The 20760-nt window shown below is 51.4% G+C and overlaps 1 protein-coding gene across 1 annotated transcript in view; it reads left to right on the top strand.

Annotated features, from left to right (window-relative positions):
- Positions 1 to 20760, top strand: part of cgnl1 (cingulin-like 1) — a 33642-nt gene that overhangs the window by 1163 nt on the left and 11719 nt on the right. The window contains exons 2-10 of the mRNA XM_084437503.1: positions 1686 to 3365; positions 3546 to 3640; positions 5659 to 5764; positions 6060 to 6161; positions 6582 to 6730; positions 9375 to 9513; positions 10043 to 10255; positions 20066 to 20272; positions 20408 to 20512. Coding sequence (XP_084293629.1) covers positions 1737 to 3365; positions 3546 to 3640; positions 5659 to 5764; positions 6060 to 6161; positions 6582 to 6730; positions 9375 to 9513; positions 10043 to 10255; positions 20066 to 20272; positions 20408 to 20512 — 2745 coding nt within the window. The 5' untranslated portion in view covers positions 1686 to 1736. The remainder of the gene's footprint in view (positions 1 to 1685; positions 3366 to 3545; positions 3641 to 5658; positions 5765 to 6059; positions 6162 to 6581; positions 6731 to 9374; positions 9514 to 10042; positions 10256 to 20065; positions 20273 to 20407; positions 20513 to 20760) is intronic.

The raw sequence follows: 20760 nt of genomic DNA on the forward strand, positions 1-20760 counted from the left end.
TGCATGGGGATTCAGCGCTAGGGTGGGCAGAGGGAGGCCGGCGTGACTAGGCACAGAGCGTAGGGGGACTAGCGTAGGTGAGCGCGGTGGGAGAGACCGGCTGGGGGCTTCCTCCGTAGCCGAGAGGAACACAATGTGAGGGAAAGAGTTGCACTCACACCTCTGAGCCGTTGTGTGTTGGATACATGTGATACTTGGAGTGAAAGAGGCTATTGTGTCGTGTGTGTTTTTTTATTTTTTTTGCTTATTTTTTCTGTCCTGCGCCTTTCCTTTTGGATAAGAGGCTTTAACTTGGATTCATTGTTCTCTCTCTTCCCTTGGAGAGACTGGAAATTATGAGGCTCTGTCCTCAAGAGTGTTGATAGACGAGCTAGAAAGAGCTCGTTCGCTCCTGTTGTCCCAGCCAGACCACTGTCTTCTCTAAATTTGTAATGGCCCACGCTTTCATTTCGACAGTCCCTTCAATGGCCGAGTGCACATTTCTTAGCAGTTTGACATTACGCTTTGTGAACCTTGTCTCAAGACCTTATCGGTGCCCCTCCATCCGTATCGCTGTTTGTCCCTGCCTTCTAACGCCGGGGAACTAACGAGATCCACGTATTTGTTTTTTTGAGGAGAAGGGAAATGGGGGACATTATCAGCTCTGTGAAGGAGACCCCTGATAACAGCCTATTGTCCCGTGAAACACACGGTGGTAACTGATGCCTGCGTCACCGCGTGCTTCCTGACAGTTAATAGAGGTCTGTCTCTCAGAGTCAGTTTGTCTCGACCCCCCAGGTGCATTGTTTAACCCCCACTGAGCCAAGCAGAGCAGACAGTCAGTCCTATCAACAGGAGAGCAGAGCCTCCACTGTGGGTTGTTCTGCATGGAGATGATAATGGCTGTGCTGTAGGTTTATTACCCCTACCTACCCCAAGCGGCTCTTCCCATGGTATACTGTTACACAGAACAGGGCCCACTGTGGGAGCTACAAATCACTGTCATTTACAAGGATCAGTATAGTTTGGTTGAATAGAGGGACAGAGGGGCTGAATGACACTGACTACCTCATACACACACATGCAAGCGCGCTCACACACACACACACACACACACACATTCTCTGCTGCTCTGCAGTCTTGGAGTCAGTCATTGCCGATACAGTGTCTTTCCTGTAGTGTGGCATGCTTGTGTGGAGTGTGTCACCATGTTGAGGTACCTGTTTACTCAGACGTGCAGCCCGTAACCAGTCATTTGACTATTACACATCCGTAATTATACACGTCTGACTACCAGCTAGTGAACTATTGTCAGGTGTTTTTTAATACCCAGACCAGTTTTGCCTGGTCATATCTGCTCTTCCAGATAGGCGTAGGGAATGTTGACTCATGCTCTGCGAGTTCAGTGTGTGTTGGTGACGAGTGGCCTGCGTTGTTATTTCAGGTCAGTTCTCAGTCTACCTCCCTTCATTTGGCCGGCGCAGTCGAGCTGAACCAATTGCCAGACCGTTCTCTGTGGAGAATAGCATTAGAAACATTTGAGAGAGAAAAAGAAAGAAATCAAACAGAATGACACAATCAAACGCTGCGTGGCTCTGATCTCTCATCAGCGGCAGTGCAGGAACGGGGGAGAATTTTTGCTGTTACTATTAAGTCGTATGATCTCATTTCCACCTAATAACCAGATTACGTTCCCCTGTTTGCAGAGGTGGGCCTGATTCTGGGAGAGGGACTTCACATCTCTTTCGGCGTTCCTGATGGAGTCGTACAGAATCTCCGGCGCTCCTAGCGGTGGACTACAGCAGGGCTACGCCCAGCCCGCTTCCCGCCCCTCCAGGGCTCACAGCAACGGAGGGGGAACCTACGGCCTCAGCATCCGCGTCCAGGGCATCGACGGACACCCCTACGTGGTTCTGAACAACCAGGACCGCGGGCCCCAGCCCTACCGGGATCCTAACAGCAACGGATACATAGACACCGAGGGGTCCTTCATCGATAACTACCAGGAGTATGACTTCAAGGGGAGCAGGGAGTCCGTCTCCACCAGCCCGTTTGTGGAGTACAGGTCCCAGAAGCAGACGCAGTCCGGGGGCTCTCACAACGGTGTCCCGGATCCACAGGGGAAGAAGTCGTCGACTCTGCTCAACTTCCAGAAGCACCCTGAGCTCCTGAAGCCCTATGACCCGGAGAACAACACCCTCAGCCTGGACGGCTACCGCAGCCTGCCCCCTCCACCCCGCCCCCCCTCTCCGGCCGAGAGCGGGACCCCCCAGCAGGACTCCCGCTCCCCCAGGTCTTCCCCTCCTGAGGTCTCCGGTTCCGAGTCGTCCATCCCGGACCAGGGGAAAGGTCCGGGTCAGCAGGAGAGAACGCAGCCCCCGCCCCAGACTCAGATAGCCCCCACGAAACCTCAGACAAAACTAGCCCAGCCTCAGTACCGGCCTCCAACCCGCCCGGCCCAGCCCCAGCCCCATTCCCAACCCCAGTCTCCTCCCCCGCCCCAGCGCCTGCCCCTGCCCCAGCCCTCCGCAGTGTCCAGCCCCCCGCCCGGCGAGTCAGCCAAGGCCTCCTCCAAATCCCCCAGCACCATCAGCAGCGCCAGCTCCAGCCTGGAGCGAGGCCGTCGAGAGCCCGACGTCCTCCCCCTCCATAGGACCAACTCCAGCGGGCCCGTGCTGCAGTCCTCCGCCTCCTCCAACCGCTCCCGCAACTCCTCCACCTCCTCCTCCAGGGCAGACGACCAGCTGGAGGCGCTGTACGCTGACACCATCAACCGCCACCAGAACCGCCGCTACATCCCCTTCCAGCCCGGCACGGGCCGGGACATCGACACGGGCTCCATCCCCGGCGTGGACGAGCTCATCGACAAGTTCGACGGCAGAGACGCCGGTGGCCACCAGCGGCGGGGCCGGACAGGGGGGCGCAGGAGCCGGATCAACCCGGAGGACAGGAAGCGCTCGAGGAGCGCGGACAGCGCCCTGCCGTTCGGCCTGCGGGAGGAGTCAGACTACCTGAGCGAGTTCAGCAGGAACCAGGGCAGGTCCACCGAGCACGTCCTGCGGCCCTCCCAGCTGCGCCTGCAGAAGGCGCCCGGGAGCACGGACTCCTGGATGATGGCGGTGGACGGTAAGCCCGGCGCCAGGGCTCCATCGCGGGGTAGCAGCGCTCCGGCCTCCCCTCAAGGCACCGCCTTGAAAGGGGCGGCCTCTGTCCAGGGGTACAAGGCGCCGCCGGGTCGCCCCTCCGCGCTGCCCTCCAAAGGAGCCGAGGAGGGGAGCTCTCCGCCCGGCGCCAAGGTGATGACCAGAGTGGCTACGACGTCTCTGTCTCTGTCCAGGCCTGCCTCGAATACAGGCAAAAAGGCCAATGCTGAGATGGATGTGCAGGTAAACAGGATGATGTGTTTTATGTGGAGCTTTATTTGCAGGTTAGGTATATGTCTACAGTATTTAGGAAATGGATATGTCGTTAGTTCATCATATCTGTAGTAAAAATACTCTCCCTGTCAGTAGTCAGTGAGTTTCCCTGATCTTCCTCCTTATTTCCGGCGTGTCTTTGGCATCTAGGCGACACCAGATCTTCTCAAAGGTCAGCAGGAGCTTTCACAACAAACACACGAGGAGACAGCAAAACAGATTTTGTTCAGTTACCTTAAGGATGGGTGAGTTTTTATCTCAGTGATGGTCCTGGCTGAACATTTGTCAGTTTTTATTGTGTCTATGAAATGTTAACAGCAAAAAAATTTGCTCTGGGGGATCACATTGGAGGTCTTCTGATGAATTGCCAATAATACCTTACACCACTAGGTAACATGATGATTCTATTGTCAAGGCTATTACTCTTGATACGTAGCAGGCGGTTAACTGCGCTCTCTAAACATAAGATGCCTGGTTGCTCTCTCAGGTAATACATCATTTGCAAAGGAAAACCCACGCGGGAGCACTTAAATGAATTTTTATCTCCGTTTGACTGCTTGATAAAAGTTAAGGAATTTTTACTCCCAAACGCCATATACAGGCTGTGCTTGATTCTGCCTTCTGGCGTTTGCTTCTAAATCCAACTCTCTATTCTCTCCCACGGAGGAATGCAGTGAATAAACCCTGCTCTGCTTATCACCTGATTCGTGGTGTTCACCCCTGACCCTAAGGCTATAAATCCCACGATGCAGTTGAGGCCAAACAGAAGAGTTGCCAGTGGAAGGCATCTCTGATAGATACCATATTGGTGCAGGCTCGGAGCAGTACATGTTTGTGGTGTGCCTTTTGGGTTGAGATGGAGGATCCTGTGAGGGTGAAATGTGATGGCTTATATAAAAGCATAGTGAAGAGAGGTGTCGGGGAGACTCACAATCAAGCTCCACATGCTAGAGCTCTCACACTGTTACACCACCCGGACAGCGTTTAAGAGGACCAAGTTAAAGACCTTTGGGGGAGTGTGTTTAGAGCTAATATAGAGCAAGCATGTTTGTGAAGAAGCCTAGTCTGAAAGTCCAGTCAGTGCACATATCCAATGAGGTGATGTGTCAACTGTAGCTAAAGGTGGTTCTTTTTCATCTGAAGTGCTACAGCGTATCACATAAATACTGGCTGAATTGTAAACAAGTGTCAACCACTTTTTCAGTTGCAGGAGTTCGCCTGTGAGAGCACGAGTTTGAATGATGAGTCTAGTGTGACTCAGTTCCTCCCTGTCTGTCGGCGTACCATGTGTGCTGCAGGCCTTGGTCATGGCTAGCCAGTCCAGGAAACTGCTCTGGGCGTATCAGGTCACAGGCCAGGGGTCACAGGTCAGGGGGTCAGAGAAAAGGAAACACAGATGGAAGTTCTGTGCAGAAATGGAGTCACACTACTGGGGCCCAAGGGACGAACATTCACCAGCTGAGGGTAGAGAGAGGCTTCATAAAACTCACAGGAGGAGGAGCAAGGGGGGTTAGACTTCCTCTGTCAGGTACTGGTATGGAATGCAACCCAAAGGTGCCTGCACACTGCCCCAACCAACACCAGCGTTGGATCGGTGGTGCCATGTTCGTTGGTGACTGTTGGCGTCGGTTGGATGGATTTCGCAGCTGAATTTTAAACTTCCAACATTCTAACAACAACTGCCAACTTTAGAATGTTGGGCTTTGAGAGAGCTGGTTGGCGTTGGTTGGGGACAGTTCGCAGACTCCTTTTGAGCTGTACCCCAGGTGGTGGCGACCCAGGGTTCCCTTCAGCCTGTGTTCCAAACAGGCAGGGACTGGTGCCCCCAGCCCCAGTCCCCTGACTCAGAGACACATTCCCCTGCATGTGCCTCCTAACAGACGGCTGTAATGAGGTTGAGCCAGGTCGGCGGGTGACACATCAAAGCGGCGTGATCCTCGCTGGCCTCCGACCGGCGCTGGAGAGAGAGCAGCTCTGTTCTTAGAACAGTCGGGGATTAGTCTCTCCGATTCACCACACAGAGACGGGGGTGGGCTTTACCGTCTGATCAGCCGACCGTGTGACCACACCTGTGTTCTCTTACTGCGTGTGTGTGTGTGTGGGGGGGGGGGGGGCACTTATGTAACTGACTGACTCTTAATGTCTGACAGCAGTGTTAATGTCCTCTGTATTTCCATTTTCTGTGGACATAAATAAATTATTCAAATATGCGTGTGTGTGTGGGTGTGTGCCTACATGTGTGTGCACGTGCGCGTGTCCACAGGAGCAATGATAATGACGACACCACCAAGAGGAAGGTGAACCTGGTGTTTGAGAAGATCCAGACGTTGAAGTCGCGGGCCGCAGGGAGCGTTCAAGCCGACAACAAAGTGAGGCATTGTTATTGTTGCGTTGCAAATGGGCTCAGAAAACGTCTAAATGAGAAGTTTCATATCTCAGGGCCTGAGGCTTTCACGTGGTAAATGCACACAAACCACACCAGGGCTGTGTTTGCTTTGGCGTTGCAGCCACTGTCGTCCACTCCGTGTGTAAATCAACGCTTTAGAAGAGGCTCTTGTGGTCATTCTAGTTATGCAAACATCAGTCATGAACATTATTGAATTGACATGGATGGCAAGTTGTCTCTCAAAGGGACATGTAGTCACAGGTGGTCTGTGTCCCCAGTCTCCTGACCTGGCTGTCCAGACCAAAGCCCTGCAGGAGCGGAGAGCTGAGCTGGAGAAGGAAGTCGTAGACCTGAAGAAACAACTAGAGGAACAAGCTAAGGTAGGATGTTTGTGGCAGGTCACATGGAGCATGCACAGAATCCAGCCTGTATGTCCGTCAACATCATGGCATTACAGTCATATGATAATGGCACTATTGACTACTGTCCCAGTCGCTCTGTTTGTAGATGGTTACAGGGGTTCCTCTCAGCTCAAACCAGTGAGAGACTCTCACCTCAAGACGAATGGATCCTATTGGTGCGAGTTGATACCTTAAGCAGAGCAGCAGACATCCTGATAGGCTCTGTGTTTGTGATCCTGTGTGCGTGTGTGTGTGCGTGTGTGTGTGTGTGTGTGTGTGTGTGTGTGTGTGTGTGTGTGTGTGCTTGCGTGCATGTGTGTTTGTTTGTTTGTATGCGTGTGTTTGTGTGTGCGTGCGGGTGCGTGTGTGTGTGTGCGTGTCCATGTGTGTGTGTTTCAGAAGCACAGAGCTCTGGCCCAGTCCCAGGAGAAAGCCGGCGTCGGCGTGAAGGAGCTGCGGCGGGAGCTTCAGGGCAGCCAGGAGGAGGCGTCTCGCCTGAGGGAGAAGCTGGCCAAGACAGAGGAGGAGCTGCGCTCCACCCTGGAGGAGTAAGTCACCAGCGACCACCAGGAGTGGCTCAGAGCCTGCCGGACGGGGTGACCGACAGGTCAACAGAGCTCTACTAATGAAACCATTACCGAGGGATAATCCCTCCCCTTTGCGTCTCCAGTTGTTTATCTATAGCTCTCTCTCTACAGCCACGTTAGCTTCTTACCTCTCTTTGTTGAGGAGAAGTCATCATGGTTTTAAGCATAGATGGCCTTTGCTATGTTTCACCCGTTTCAACTGAAACGGGCCCCGTCCTCGCTAGGGCCCCCGACTATAATTCGATAGTCACCCCTTCCCTCTCACTAAGAACATGACTGACGGTGTCAAAAATATGAACTAGTAAATTGTCGGAATTTCGGAAATAGTCAGACTAGTCTATGAGCAAAGAAAACAGTCTAAATTGAGCACAATTTAATCTATAAGGTTAAAACGTTTTTATTTTTATTTTTTACAGTAGATCTGACAGGTCTAGTTCAATAATTCATTTGAGTATTTTGAATATCTATTTTTATTTTGATCGGCCGCATACGCTTGTCAATGCGTGCAGCCAATGGCCTGGCAACTTGCGAAGTTGAATAAACACATTTCAAACATCAAAAACATCTTGTGTGATCTGAATTACAGTTCAAATAATTAGTTTGAACTAAATGAGTAATAACAAAGCATGCCTTAATTAAAATAAATCACACTGTTGTGAATATGGGTCAATGGTCATTGAATATGGGTCTTTTATTTTATAATTTTTTTTCTTCTTATAATTGCTCTTGAAACAGGCCCCCAGATGGTTAAGGCCGGCTCTGGTTTTAAGTGGTCTCTCTGGAGGCTTTTAGATGGTAGCATACTTTCCTTGTGTGAGCTGAAACTGGTTAGCCAGCTAGCTTGCTCTCTCCGACAGGGGAAGGAAGGGGTTTTGAGGCGATGAGAAGTCATTGTTTGAACTGCAACCGCCTCCAAACCCTTCCTTCCATTCTGTCATGTGACACTGTGGTGTGTCACTGCCCGGTGTGGAGTACACCAAAGCCCCACAGAGTGATGTGCATTGGTGGATATGATCAAGTCTTAAATGGCTGTTGATGTTAGCTAATCTGCTGATCCCCTCGTACTGGTCAGTTTGTCCTGATCGTGGAGAATCACAATAGAGGGCCGGTCTCTCTGGCTGGTCTCTCTGGTGGGCGGCAGCTGGACAGCGCAGCCCTCGTCAATCCAAACACCCCCGGCGGTCTGATGACACGGGCCCCCAGCAGAACCAGAGAGAGAGCGAGAGAGACAGAATCACTCAACTCCAGAGTCCTCTCAGACATATCACATATATAACTGACTGAGCTGTTCAGTAATGGGATTCTCCTCTCCTGGAAGTGCTTCATGTCAGTATGTGGGAAGCTGTTGAGTTGGGTGTAATTATGGCCCATTTCTGTCCAGAGCGCCCCGTTCTGTACCTGTATGCAGGGGGCCTCTGTTCTGCTGTGGAGTGCAGCTGGTGTGGCTGTTATTGGCCCTGCTCTGGTGCCCAGGTGCTAACGCTAACCCCTGTGCTTTGTGGGCCAGGCGTTCAGACAGAACACAGGTGCCGGCGCGCCTGTGTGTGAATGAGGGTGCAGGTGTTGTGTGGTGATGGCGCGTGTGCTTCTGTGTGTGTGTGTGTATGTGTGTGCGTGTTAGTGTGGTATGTGGGTGTGTGTTAGTGTGGCGGGTGTATATGTGCGTGCATGCATGCCATGCATACACGAGTGTATGTGTGTGAGTAAAGCTGAATCCCAAATCGCGCACTTAGGCGAAAGTGCAGAGCACTCGCGGCCTTGTGGCCTTACATGCGCGTTTCCGCTAAGTCCACAAGGGCTCAGGGTAGTTCCAAAACGGAATTGCTAGGTCCACAAGTGCGCCACGCCGCCATTTTGCGCACTTTAACCGCACTTACCGAAAGTCCGCAATTTCACGGACTTAGGAGCAGAAAATACCCACAGCCCACCGCGTCTCATGTGACACAGGGCTTGAGTGCATCCGAGTCATGATCCGAGTGCATCACACATAAATGATGACATTTAACCCTAACCTAATTTTTTAATTATTATTAAATTAAAACAGACGTCAATCGGTCAATTTGCAGAGCTGAAGGGAGCGTCAGAGCAGCCTCTGCGTCGGAGGAACGTGGCAGCCAATGAAAACGAAGTCGGAGGGGCATTGAGCGAAACTGGAAGTGCTGTCCCATTTAATTCACGGCCCTGCACCCTCTGGCCCTTCCAGCTGACGTCAATTAAGTGCTCAGGCCTCAGGCCACAAGTGCGAGGGGCCGCAAGTGCGGTTTGCGCACTCAGATTGGGATTCAGCTTTTGTGTGTGTATGCCTGTTAGTGTGGTGTGTGTGTGCGTACGTGCACGCATGCATACATGAGTGTATGTGTGTGAGTATGTACTGTATGTGTGTCTGTATGCCTGTTAGTGTGTATGTGAGTGTGTGTGTGTGTGTGTGTGTGTGTGTGTGTGCGTGTGTGTGTGTGAGTATATGTGTGTGTGTGTGTGTGTGTGTGTGTGTGTGTGTGTGTGTGTGTGTGTGTGTGTGTGTGAGTGTGAGTGTGAGTATGTGTGTGTGTGTGTGTGTGTGTGTGTGTGTGTGTTTAGTGACGGCGTGCTCTGTGCGGTCCGGCAGGCTGTTCCAGGTGAAGATGGAAAGAGAGCAGTTCCAGACCGAGATCAGGGATCTGCAGGACCAGCTGTCCGAGATGCACGACGAGCTGGACAGCGCCAAGAAGGCCGCGGCAGACGGAGAGAAGGAAGCCATGGTTGAGGTAGAACACAGAACACACTCAGGCCAGGAAATGAGTTGAGCTTCGTCTAGGTTTAGAGGCCCTAGAGGTCTCGTGATAGCTACCCTGTCTCTCAACCTCACTCTGTTAATACACATTTTCATGCCAGGGTTGGAAATGTCTCAAATGAAAAATGACATACTCCCGCACACACTTTTTCTCTGCTTTTAATATGCCAACGTTTCGGTTAGACCTTCATCAGGACAGATTTTTTTAAGGGGATTTACTCTCAGCACCATAACATTGTGAGAGTGTGCATGTTGGTATTTTCACTAGCGATTTCAAGCATGTTAGCCATAAATACTTTAGGGTTATGGTTAGGGATAGGGTTAGAGTTGGTTTGTTTTGAAAGCAGAATTTACCAAAACAAGATTCTGCGCCGTCAGAGTAGCAGGCGTGTCTGTCCTTACGGCCGCCGTCAGCCTGTGCCTTTTCTGAAAGCGGGGCTGAGTTGTGGAGGCCGTGCCGGTCACTCAGCCCGTCTCCTCCCATCATCCTCCTGGGGTTGCAGGACCTCATCCAGCTGAAGCTGGGCCTGCAGGACGTGCTCCTCGCCAAGGAGGAGCAGGAGGAGGTGCTGAGGAGGCGCGAGAGGGAGCTGACGGCCCTGAAGGGAGCGCTGAAGGAGGAGGTGGCCACCCATGACCAGGAGGTGGACAAGCTGAGGGAGCAGTACGAGAAGGAGATCAGCCAGCTGCAGACGTCTGTGAAGGAGGCCAAGCAGGTAACAAGCCCCCCCCCCCCCCCCCATTCCACACCCAGTGAGAGTGTGTGTCGGGGATTAGTTGCCTCAGGTGAACTGTATTCAGCGTTTAAGTGTTTGTTTTGTTGGGGTTTGTTTTGGATGGGATGCGGTGGCACCAAAAGTTATGGGTTTGCTTTGAAGTGTAATTACCTGTAACTTTCCAGCTTCAAAGCATGTGCCTCAAAATGCTGCTTAGTTTCAGTAACCAACACAATGGGAGTGTTTTAGCCAGAGCAAGTTAAGATTTTATTATGACTAATATGTGATGGAATTTAAAAATAACATGTATCCGCCAGGTGAAAATGTCTCTATTTTGTTAATATTGAAAGCTATCCAAAGGCTACTCTCTTTGCTTTTTTGTGTATATACTGAGGGAATGAAAGAATTATGTCTGCGAACGATCGACACGGTCACGGCTCCTTTCTGTCCTGGCCCCGCAGTGGTGGAACAAACTGCCCACTGACGTCAGGAGTCAGGACAGCAAAGTCGCTGCCCATCTTTCGCTGCAGGCTCAAAAAAACACCTCTTGACGAAGCACTACCAGGATCACTCCTCTTAAGCACCTATTGTATTCATCTTTTGCTACTTTTGCACTTTGGCTTAAGCCAAAGTGCAAAAGTCGAGTAACAGTACACTGACTACTTACATTAAATGCTATTATTGCAAGTCACTTTGGATAAAAGCATTTGCTAAATGACTGTAATTTAATGTTATGTAACGTCTGTGAAGAAAATAGAAGCTGATTCCCTGTTCTATGTATTGAACAGTCCCATAAAATGATGGGTTTGATGGTGACTAGGGGAGGAAATGCCATAGACTCATAGACTCAGTCTGCTGTTGGCCTTGACCTCATTTACAGTAGTGTGCTCTTCTTTCCGCATCTCATTTCATTTCACACATGGCTGCAACCACAGACGAAGGCTAGAAAAACGAGTTAGTTTCCGGGGAAAAACCTTCTAACGTTTTCCTCATTTCTCGTTCCGTTGAGCCAACCGGAGCACTCCTGATGACTTGAAAACAATGGCTCTGCTGTGTGACAGCCAAAGCACCTCATCATCACCACTTTCCTTGGGAACGTCTCGGGCCACTGACGTTAAGTCCCTCTGAGCTGCCGAGGCGGTGATTAACTGTACAGTAAACGTGGTTTTTCAATCAATCAATCAAAGCTTTATTTGTATAGCGCATTTCATACCCAGAGGCAACACAATGCGCTTTACAGAGAACAGGGGAGGTGGGCAGACGTCCCACCCCTACATATTCCAGAGGGAAGCAAAAAAACAGTATCACCCGGGGGCCAGATAAGTGAGCTGTAAAAAAAATTCTTCCCTGACCCCTCTCAACAAGGCGATCGAGCAAGCTCCTGGAGTATGTTTGTCTACCGGCTAAGAACATTTATAAAGCAATAAATTACATAAAATTTTCAGAGTAAGAGAGGCTAAAAACAGTGCATTTCTGATGGTAAAAAAATATCTGATTTCTTAAGAGGGTTGAGGAGGGGGGGGTGATTTAAGGAGAGAGGTGAGGGGTGAAGGGAAGCCGGAGACAGTGGGTAGTGTGGTAACAGCAGAAATAGGGTAGAGGAAGGAACCATAGCGTGGTTGAAAGGGGGGTAGGAGGGAAGAGGGGTTGGGGACATCATTGTGTTGCCTAGGTGCTGTCCGAGTCATGTGTTTCCTGTTTGTCTCGGAGGTCGGAGGTCCTCCTTGTCCTCGGCTTCCTCTCACTCTAGCGGGAGTCCGCAGCGCTCGTCCAACTCTCCGATCATTTCCTGCCTTCCCTCTCAGGGGAACATGTGGCCATGCGGATATTACCTACAGTGCTTTTTAAAAGACCTTGTTGTTGTTTCTTTGTTTTTAAGATTTTATTTTTGGACAGTCTTCAGTCTTTGGGCGTTTCCCTAACATTCCCACTCAGCGCTCTGTATAGTGAACTATGGACACAGACCTGTCCACTTGAAATACCCCTCAGTATAGTGGACTATCACACCCCTCTGCTTTTTACTAAATACACCTCCTAAATCTGTCTAGTTAGTGTATATACAGTTTTATCCACCAGACATTGGTTGTGTGTGTGTGTGTGTGCGTGTGTGTGTGTGTGTGTGTGTGTGTATATATATGTGCATGCGCACATGCGTGTGTGTGAGCATGAGTGCAAGTTATTGCAACCTGCTGTTGCTTCCTGAGTTTCCTTGAAGAAAAGGCGCTTCCTCTTATTCATCTGTCTGGCGCGCCACACCATCCGAATTCTGCTGCTCCTCCCTGGTGCATGCACGCCATGACATTAACAGTGATAGGGCTGCCCCCATGCAGAGAAGAATGCTGGAAACTGGAGCACTCAATCCCCCTCTTTGCTGTTTAATTGCAGTGGCAAGCCTTCACTAATCTAATGAGCTGTCGTCGCTGAGTCACACAGTGTTCCTACTCACTCCGTGTGTTCTAAAAAGGGCCCTGGGTAACCGCGGACCTCGTTAGATGAATGATGAGCTTGTTTTGCACAATAATAGCGGAGGAGTTCGGGTCACGCTGATTGAGTGGGTCAGTGTGCTGCTGAAAAGGCATGTATGGACGTCTCTCTGAAAAGACCGGCGGGCTTGTTGTGTAACTTGGATTTAAGGGTAAATTGTTTATATTGAGCTGTAATGTCTGGAATTCTCTGGGAGCGGGTTGGAAAAGCGAACTGTTTGTACTGTACGCTGCGTACGGCACGATGGAAGAGACTGGCTTTGTGTGCGCTCTCAGATGGATCGGAGTGTTCACGGCGCCATGACTGAATCAATACTCAGGACTGCACTGTATGTTACTCATTGTAAATCGCTGCCGAGGAAGTTGTTTTTTTTCGCCCACAGTGTGATCCGCAGGAATGTGAGCAATGTAAAGAGATAAGGTGCAGTGTGTAGAGAGAGAGAGAGAGAGAGAGAGAGAGAGAGAGAAAGGGAGGGAGGGAGGGAGAGCAGGGTGTGTCTGAGAATGTTCTGGCCCGGGTCATTGGAGTATGTACACCCTACAGACCCTGTAAACCCCCGTCCTGCTGCAGATGCTGTTCCAGCCTTCCAGCTCCGAGGAGTGGGGGGGCTGGGGGGGGGGGGCTGCTACTGTTGTACTGACATCTGTGTGACATTCCTGATTCTTAACGCTCGGGGCTTCTTAGGGCCCTGTCACAGCCTCCAGCCCCAGAGGCCCCGGACCCCCGGCTTCCACACCCATCTTCACCTGCCAGCCCTGTCTCCAGCCCCCCGACCCCCCCAGCCCACCGCTGGAGTGAACCCTGCCTGTCGTCCTTTGCTCTGTGAGCTGAAGTGTGTGTGTGTGATCAGCGAAGCCGCACGGCCTGGCGACCTCCTCCTCCTCCTCCTCCTCCTCCTCCAGGCTGGTGGTTCAGGGAGCAGAGAGAGTCTCACAGGAGGCCGGGTGTTTCCTCGGCTGATAGTGCGGCGTTCACCCCCCCCCCCCCCCCCCCCGTTGAAAGTTGCTGATTTAGAGACGGAGAGACCGGTCAGGGCGGGAAGGAAAGGGGAGGGAGCGAGGGCGGGAGAGAGGGAGGGCGAGAGAGAGAGGAGTTATCTGGAAATCTATCAGAGAAAGAGAGGAATGAAGGCCGCTGCCAGAGTTCAGCGTGCTCATCTGGTTACTATCAAGAACATGTTCTCCCCCGTCTGAAGAATGCCTTCCTCAAAAGACTCAGGACAGAGCCAGTGAGATTTAAGTGATACTTTTTTCTCCAGCTTGTTAGAGGCCATTGTGCCAGCCTCTGCCAGCGGAGAGCAGCTTGCTTGCTTGTGTGTGTGTGTGTGTGTGTGTGTGTGTGTGTGTGTGTGTGTGTGTGTGTGTGTGTGTGTGTGTGTGTGTGTGTGTGTGTGCGCGCGTGTGTGTGTGTGTGTGTGTATGTGTAAGAGAGAGAGTAATGAGTGAGTGAGTAAGAGTGAGGAATGCTGTGCCCCTGCCATGCGAGGACCCTGCCTGTGTAAAAGGGGGGCTGAGGCCTGGATTCCTGGATTCTTGCGCCTGCTGTTCTCCCAGCCTCGCCGCCCGGCGGCCGGAGCTGTTGAGGGGGGAGACCCCGGTCTGCCAGCCGGCCCACAGACCCCCACAAACACTCCCAGCAGCAGGGCAACATGTCTGGGCCATGACGTCAAAGTGAGGACAAGCGACCTCTCCCCCTCTTGAGGCCGTGTCAAGTCTGACCTCAGCCATGATGCACGCGGTCAGTCGTAGCTGAGCTAGACTGCTGCGCGTACTGTAGCAATCATTTCACAATGTCTGGCTTTCCTCCCAGGTCTGAAAAAAAGTACTGTATGCTCCACTTCATTTTCTCCTCCCTCGAACCATAAAGACTTTTCGAATGGCCTTTTGACGTCATAATCACCCAGTGGGCTTTTCGTCAACTAGTTAAGATCGCAGTATACTGAGCTGTGGATTTCTGTACGGCCTCATCCCACTCCTCCCTGGCCTTCTGGCGAGCTGCTCTCCGACACGTTTTGTGACTGTGAACATAAATGCCTTGGTCCCATTTTTAAAAGCACAAAGGGACCCGAGTCCCCCAGAGCTATCCTGTGACTGCCTTTTCACTCGACTGGCCCGTTTAATTCCCTATTAAACCCAAACACCCCTGCTGTTTGGCTTGGCGATAGAGACTCCATTTAAAAGAGGGGTGGGTTCTCTTTCCATTCCCGAAGGACGGGACAAGATTTGATTGCTGGCCTCTTATTGTGGCGAGACGCCAATGCTTCTCAGGCATCACGTTTTAATTTACACTGCAAGCCTTCCTTTCTGGTCCGTCTATAGCAGGCAAACCTGGGTCTGTGTGGAAGACATTGTAACACATACCTCTGTGCTGGAAAAACAAACCAGGGTTTATTCACTGCCAGGGAAGAGCCTGAACAGTGGTGGTATTTCTGCTCCCCCCCCCCTTTAAGAAAAGAGTATTTGGTGTTGAATGCCGCTAACTTGATACCCGACAGGAAATTGGCCCTACCTGGAGTGACCTTGGTCATTTTGATGTGTTCTTTACTGAGTCATGAGTGGCTATCTCACCTTCCTCTCTCTTATCCTTCTGTTTGTTGGTCACTGACCGGCGGAGGAGCACATGAATGGAAGTCATTTGAAAACTGGACCATAAAACTTTGAGGCCGCGTCACCTTTGCTACCAGAAGCCACACACGTACAGCAGATACAATAATAAACACAACACAATAAACAAACAGCTCTCCATGGTCACCTGTGTTATGTGGTACAGAGAGAGTCGTCTTTAGCCACTATGGCCAGTATCTGGCCTATGCAGTGTGAGTGATGTCACTGGTGTGTTTTTGCAGCTGTAGCTGAGGGATATCCTGTGTTTCTGTGCATCCTGGCCCCAGCGGTCTGGCTTGGCCTGGGCTAGCTTGGTAGCTGGGAAGAGGGGGGTTGGCCCCTAACTAAAAGCCACCTTGTCAATGAGGCCGCTGTGGTGACATTGTACTGTAGCTGCTAGACAATCTCAGGCATCTGAAATATGTTGCTCTGTGTGTTCCCAAGGCCATGTTGCAGGAACAGAACACTGTGTTCCCACATAGCTACTTACAGTACAGTATGTCAACCTACGCACTGACTGTTCATGCCCATGATAGTGTATTCAGTATCTTTAACAAGTTGTTACTAGATGTGGGATAGGAGCTTTGTTTTCGTTTCATCAGGTTTCGCTAAGAGACATGGGAGTTTGTTGGGGACTGAGGTAAAAGACAGATTAAAACTTTTGTTTTTAGGATTGATGGATTGAGAGGGGGATTAACTGGACTGTCATCTCAAAGAGGGACATTAATGGGTCTATAAATGTGGCCGTATTGGAGCTCTGCCGCTGGGTCAGGGATTAACATGGCAGGTTTTATTATGTGCTGTAATTGCTGCAGGAATATCAGTGATCTCCATTGTTTATGCCCGGGGTGCCTGAGCTGATTCAGCAGGGGTTCTGTTTGTTCTCCCAAAGAGGGCTGAGTGGTTTGACCTCAGCGCGCACACACATGCACGCACGCACACAGACACACACACACACACACATGCACAGACACACACACACACACAGACACACATGCGCACACACACACACACACAGTCACATGCTCACACACACACACACACAAACACACACACAGGCACATGCTCACACACGCGCACACACACACACACACACACACACACACACACACACACACACTGGGCCTCGCATACCTCAAAACATCGTTAGTGCCACTCTTTTTAAAGGCAGCACAATGGTGGTTAATGCCCAACTGTGGACAAACAGTTTAAGAGCACACAAGAGAACCCTTGAAATCAACCACCCACCACCACCTCCCAATTGTTAATGCGGAGGCTTTGTATCGCACCATGAGCCAGTATAAAATGACAAACAGGAAGAACAATGATCACTAGGATACCCTGTGAATTTCCACCACACAGGGCTCTCTGCCCCTCCCCTCCCCCTCCTCTCCCTCTCTCTCTGGGTGGTGGTGCCCAAGCTGGGCCTTCTCTGAGGGCAGGCTGGGAAATAGGACGGTCTCAGAGAGGGGGTTAGGGGGGTGTTGAGGGGATGTTTGTGAAAGAAAGCCCTGAGAACTCACCGAGTCCACATTTCCTGTAAGCTGTGCCTCACTATGACCTCCTGCCGAAATCATTCTACAGCCCTCACACACACTTTGGGAGTTCCCCTTTAAGTACAGAAAGGTTGCTCACAGGCTTTTGTCTAAACACACTCCACATCTTTTCGTATTTGCCCTTTGCTCCCTGCACTACTATATATTTTGTGCTGTCATGTCTCTGCACTGTCCTGTCTTGTCCTTGCACCCTGTCTATTGTTGTCTATCCATCAGTGTTACCCACCAACTGACCAGAACAAAGTCCTAGTATGTGTAAAAATCTACCTTGTAAAAATAATTTTGATTCTGGTCTGTCTGTCTGTCTGTCTGTCTGTCTGTCTGTCTGTCTGTGACCTAGCTGGCAATTGTCTGCTGTATATGTGCATTAAAAGCAGTTAAAACGTTTTCAAGAGTTTTTAGTAAAATGTATGTTCTAGAATCGGCACCCGTCAAGAGCTGGAAGACTTTGTGGGGTGAGCGTGCCGTGTGTCCCATCTGTGACCCAGCTGGCCCAGGCAGGGACAGGGGGGCGGACCAGCAGGCCTCTGCCTGCGTGGGTGTGGGATGTGAGGGACTGCGAGGCGTGCTGGTTAATGATCTGACTCTTCTCCGCTGGGCGACTTAACGCCTCACCTCAGCCCAAAACCCTGGAACAACACCCGAGCCTCGCTGACCAACGAGGGGCCTCCGCCTCCGTCCGAGGTCGGGGGAAGTAGGCGGCGACGGAGGGTTGGGCGTGTGTGTGTGCGGAGGGGGGCGGAGGGGGGCGGTGGGAGGGTCTTTGGACTTTGCACTCCAGCGCTGGCTGAAATCTAGTTAGCAAACTACCAATGAGTCACTACCCTTCTATGAGTATGAACACACACACGCGCACCCACTAACTTGCTCACTCACACACTCACACACACACACTCACACACACATGCAGTAACTCAATCTTAAGTAGTCAGGTGCTGTAGTTGTAGTTTCATGCCACTTAGCTGTCTGGTATTGTTCACACTGTTTTCATTAGCGAGTTTCAGTGAGTAAACCAGCTTCTGGTGAGTCAGCCAGTAGTGTGTGTGTATGTGTGTGTTTGTGTGTGCGCGTGCGTTTCTTTGTGTGTGTCTGTGTACTGTATGTTTGTGTGTGTGTGTGTGTGTATGTGCACGTTTCTTTGTGTGTGTGTGTGTGTGTATGTGTGTGCGTGCATGTGTGTGCATGTGTGTGCATGTGTGTGTGTGTGTGTGTGCGTGTGTGTGTGCGTGTGTGTCTTGACCCTGAGTACAGTGAGGGAGCCTGCCTGTCTGGACAAGGAGGGTGTATATAGCCCCAGTGTGTTAATCTGTCGGCCCCTAATCCCCCTGGGAGCTGGCATTCCTGTTCAATATCAACCAGCGTCCCTCTGAACAGAGAAGGGCTTGAGCACAGTGGGATAGAAACAGTTAACCTATCACCAGGTTGCATAGTTTCCTTTATTACATTATGTACACTAGATCTACTGATACACACAGTGGTCATGAGTTAGGGCTAAATGAATCTGGATCTGACCAAGAGTGACCCAACCATGTGATGTGTCAACCTGATGGCGTTGCACAGCGCACAGCTCTCTGGGTAATGAGCTGCAGTCGTGCTGTATGGGTTGTTACTGGAGGAGCAAAGCGCGGGCTTCGGGCTCGTCTCTCTACCGTACGGAACAGTTTCCGTCAACAGGAAACGGACAAAACCTGTTATCTGGCATTCTGCGGGGGCGCAGCCTGCTTTCCAGATATTCCTGTTTCTCAACGAACGTGCGCGCGCCTGCGACTGTCGCCTCCTTAAGCTGTCAGGGCCCAGGATGTGAAGAGAATCCCTATCTGACAGCAGTGTCATCATCCCTGCTGAAAGCTGCTATCTGGTGTTATTGTTATGCAAAGCCTCGCCAGGGGCCTTGGTGGGAGTTGTTGTCTGTTGTTGTCAGCTGAGAGTAGGGATGAGACGGTGTACCGTAAAACCGTGAACCGCGGTAGAAACTGTCCACGGTATTAGAACCGTGACATTCCCTGTGTTTACGGTATTACGTTTACGGTATTACACTATAATGCGCTGCTGAAACTTCACATTTCAAGTTGCTTGCAACAGTTAATTTTGTAATTTAATATAAGCTTGCTATTAATAAACTGATCTTAATTACAATAGTGTGTATTTTCCATCATGTGTTGCACTGTAGTTCCTTCAAAGTAAAATACTTGTTTTTTTTATGTGTGTTGGGGAGGTGAAATGCCGTAAACCGTACCGTGTAACTAGATACTGTACCGTAAAAATCCATACCGTCTCATCCCTAGCTGAGAGTTCCCTGAGTGTCCCACTGCCCTCTCTCCTCTCCTCTCCTCTCCTCTCCTCTCCTCTCCTCTCCTCTCCTCTCCTCTCCTCTCCTCTCCTCTCCTCTCCTCTCCTCGCAGCTCAGACAGGCAGGCCAGGCTCCCCCATTCATAACGGTGGGCCCTCCGTTCACACTGTCCCTGCAACAGCAGCCAAGTTCCACACAAAGAGAGGGCGCCGCCGCCACCAGACCGTCTGATTAGGGGATTTGACCACCGCTTAGGGACGAGCGGAATGATGGCCGAGACCAGGACCGTCGAGACGTAACCGGGCCCACAGCCGCCCAGCTCCGACGGGCGCGAACCGCGGGTCACAGGTCTGGCAGGGGAGAGACGGAGGATTGGGCCGTGTGAGACATACTAGTCTGGACTGGACTGGATTATTTCATGCATCCCAGACGCGGCATCTGTCAAAAATAGACCTGGTGTCTGTCTTTACCGGAGCTCTTGCGGAGAGCCGGTTCTGGGACGTTTCTGAAACGTGTCTGGTGGAAACACAGTCATTGTCTGGAACGTCCGCGGGGGCGACTGGCGTGCTGGAACTGAGCTGTTAGATGTTCTGTGGCGCCTCCATCCCAGCCCCTCTAATCCCTCTGGGCCGTTGACGGCGTGAAGGAATCACAGCAGACTGATGTGCTAGAGTCCCTCAGACAGAGAAGCTCAGATCCCTCATAACCTGCTGCTTTTTGTCTTACGGTCCATTGACAAAGTCGTGTGCCTTGCCTTTTTTTTTTTTGCGATCTCTGATTTGGGGGAGCTGACGAGATTTTCTCCATGAGCTTCGTTCACTGAACCCCGCCTTCCTTCCTCTCTCTCTCCCTCTCTCTCTTTCTCTCTCGTCTCCAGAACAGTGAAGCGGCGAGCAGAGAAAGGGCGGCGGTGGAGGTGGCCAAGGGGGCGGCGGAGGGCCAGGCGGGGCGTCTCTCCCAGGAGGCTGAGCGGCTGCGCAAGCGGGCCCAGGAGCTGGAGAACGAGGTGACCAAGCTCAACCGCATCATCGACGAGGCCAAGCTGCAGGAGAGCAGGCTGGGAGACAAAGTCGTCAGGCTGGAGGTGAGCTACCGTCGGAGGAGGAGAGATGGAGGGGAGGTGGACCTCCGGGACCCGGTACACGGTCGCATTTCTGAACGTGTTCTGGGTCGTTTCATACTGTGTCACGTTCGTGTTTGTGTATGAATCCTCCAACAGAGAGAGAAAAGGCAGCTGGAGGAATCTTTGGCAGAGATCAAGGAGCAAGAGGAAGAGATGTCACGCGCCAACCGTGCTCTGACCACGCGTTTGGAGGACGTCCAGGTGAGACCGGCCGCACCTTTTTGGCCCTGTTACGGCGGGGAGAGGAATGTATTAAGAGGTTTTGTCCCGTGGTAGTCTGACTCAACGCATGTAGGTTTTGGGGATAAGCCTTGTCTTTCGTTTATTACTGCCCCAATCAGTGGCGCCGATTCATGCGGTCGGCCAATCCAGACTATGTGAAACAATGACAGCCTAGCGACCGCTCCGCTGAAGACGATTGTGATTGGTTTAAAGAAACACAGTGTCCC

Source organism: Borostomias antarcticus (genome assembly GCF_949987555.1).
Source record: "Borostomias antarcticus genome assembly, chromosome: 4".
Lineage (NCBI taxonomy): Eukaryota > Metazoa > Chordata > Actinopteri > Stomiiformes > Stomiidae > Borostomias > Borostomias antarcticus.